The sequence below is a fragment of the Buceros rhinoceros genome, unplaced genomic scaffold, assembly GCF_000710305.1.
Source record: "Buceros rhinoceros silvestris isolate BGI_N320 unplaced genomic scaffold, ASM71030v1 scaffold42970, whole genome shotgun sequence".
Lineage (NCBI taxonomy): Eukaryota > Metazoa > Chordata > Aves > Bucerotiformes > Bucerotidae > Buceros > Buceros rhinoceros.
In genome coordinates, this window is record NW_010388765.1 from 1 (window position 1) to 2,396 (window position 2,396).

The 2,396-nt window shown below is 47.3% G+C and overlaps 1 protein-coding gene across 1 annotated transcript in view; it reads right to left on the reverse strand.

The window, feature by feature from the left end:
- Positions 1 to 1,966: 1,966 nt before the first annotated feature.
- Positions 1,967 to 2,396, reverse strand: part of NAA20 (N(alpha)-acetyltransferase 20, NatB catalytic subunit) — a 3,431-nt gene continuing 3,001 nt past the window's right edge. The window contains exon 5 of the mRNA XM_010131070.1: positions 1,967 to 2,286. Coding sequence (XP_010129372.1) covers positions 2,201 to 2,286 — 86 coding nt within the window. The 3' untranslated portion in view covers positions 1,967 to 2,200. The remainder of the gene's footprint in view (positions 2,287 to 2,396) is intronic.

Sequence of the window (2,396 nt, forward strand, 5' to 3'; positions counted from 1 at the left end):
CTGCAGAGACCCCCGTGCCTGCCGCAGGTGGAAAGCCCTTGGGCCGGGCAGGCTGCCCAGAAAGCTCCTGGCCCCTGTTCCAGGGCAGACGGGGAGCACCCTCCCACCCACCACTCGGCACCGGGAGCCCCTCACGGCTCCGTCGCTGCGCGGGAAGGGGTGGCAGGGGCAGCACAGCCCTGACACCCCGCACAGGGTCCCCAGGAGGGCAGGCACCGGGGCTGCGAGCCTTGGTGCTCAGCTGGCAGCCTGCACGCGTGGGGTGGCCGCCCCGCTACCGGGGTGTGAGCAGGGTGCCCCTGAAGCAAAGGGATAGATATCGATACCGATTAGTGCTCTTATTACTATTTTGCTGCTTGTGATTTTATAATACAAACTGGGAGCAGCTGCCATCTGTGAAGTTTTGCAATAGAGACAGACTCCAGGCATTATTTATTTATAACGGCTGTTCTAGTTACTGTCACTGAAGTTTTTATTCTAGATGTTTTAAAGCAAATAATAAATAGTAAAAATTCAAATAGCAGAAACCAAGGACATTGGAGATCCCAGGCAAAGCAACGGGAGCACCACAGAGTGACTAGGGGTTGGATGAGCACTTTAGTCCAGCCCGGTTAGAGGGATAGAGAGACAAAGAGTGAGACAAGAGAGGGCGTGTGGAGATAGAGACATGGAGGGTGAGGGAAAGACAAGAGCAACGAGCAGCAGAGAGGGATGGGGAGGAGGACAGAGGGTTATAAAGAGAAAAGTAAGATGAGGGAGGACTGAGGAGCAGAGACAGAAAGATACAGAGAAAACGGCTGTGAGATGGAAGAAGAAATAGGGTCTGGGAGCAGGACGAAAGGACAGACAAAGAAAAGGGAAACGAAGAAGGAAGGAAGGATAAAGATGGGGACAGGGAGGGAACATAAGGAGCCAGAAAAAGTAGGACAGGGAACTGGGAGAGGGATTGAGTAATGCAGGGACAGATGCCAACTGGGACAAAGAGACTGAGAAGGTAAAATCAGCGATGGGCTGGGGACCTGCTTCTGACAACCTGTCACTCCTGATGTCACTTCCATGGCCTCAGAAATGGGACACAGCACAAGACTGACGAATGGAAGAGTTAAAGAAAAGGTACAGAGAACTTAAAAAAAAAAATCAAGCAAAATAACGATGGGGAAGAAGATAGGGATGGGGAACGCACAGAACAAGAGAGCAACAAGAGACAGGACACTGGACAGAGCGAGAGGAAAAAGGGGGCGGAAAGCCGGATACAAGGATGGAAGAAAAAAACAGAACCCAACCCAGATTTATTACACAGTGTGGCTCATTAAAATGTGCATCATCTACCCTCTGAACACAAATGCTTACCGTAGTGGCTGAGGTCTAGGTTAGCATCTCCTTCTCGCCAGGATTATAAAACCCACGATAAAATTATAAAACAGGTTATAAAATGCAGGACTATAAAACCCATGATCAAACATGGAGGGAGAAGCCTGCTCACGGAGGTCAGAGAAAAGGACTACGTGCACAAGAGCTGACAGTAGTTTTAATCCTAGCTTGTGCAGTCAATACTCTGATCTCCCGATTTCTTCTCTGCAAATTCCACATTTATCCAAGCTCCTCCACTGAACAAAGACACTGCATGCTCTCAGATACGGATAGTCAGATACAGGGTTTTTGAAGACACTGTGAACATAAGGAGACTCTTCTTTTGCAGCTTCTTTGGAAAACCTACCCTGACCTTGAGACTGAGCAGGGGCGGTATGAGCAAACAAGGAATCGTGTTTGTTCGGTGGACACAGCAGTGCGCGGACACCCAGAACACCGAACCAGGCTCATCTTCTGAGGACTATTAACCACCACCTGCCCTGCTGCGTTTCTTGGGTATTATACAGTGTTTTCATTGGTCGTGAATAAATGCTTTTGAAGAGGTTTTATTATTTTTGACTTCAGGTATTTTTAGTTTGAAAGAAAACACCACGCAGGAGGTAATTCCTTTTTAATAGTCTCTGAATTTCCAATACTCGAAAGAAAAAATAATGGGGTAAGTGCAGGAGTGTGCAGCCATTACCAACAGAGGCAGCGTAGTAAGCTTCTCAAGGCTGCTTTTTGGTGTTTCTTGGGAAAAACCATTGAGCCTAAATCTCTTAAGTTCTTGGGGTGGGGGGAAAAGGAACCTGACACTCTTAGTAAGTTGTTTGAGAATCACAGCTTAAAGCTACTCAATGTCTTCTGGTCTCACGGGATGAGGCAGAGGTATAATTGATTTCTTCTCTGTATCTCTGGAAAGTGCTTTTCTCATATCTGAGCAAAAGAAAAAAAACGCTGTTATAGTAAGACGGACATTGCACAAAGCCAAGTTAAGTGAATTCTCTATTCCAGGAAGATCATTAAGTTTTGATGTCATCTTCAGC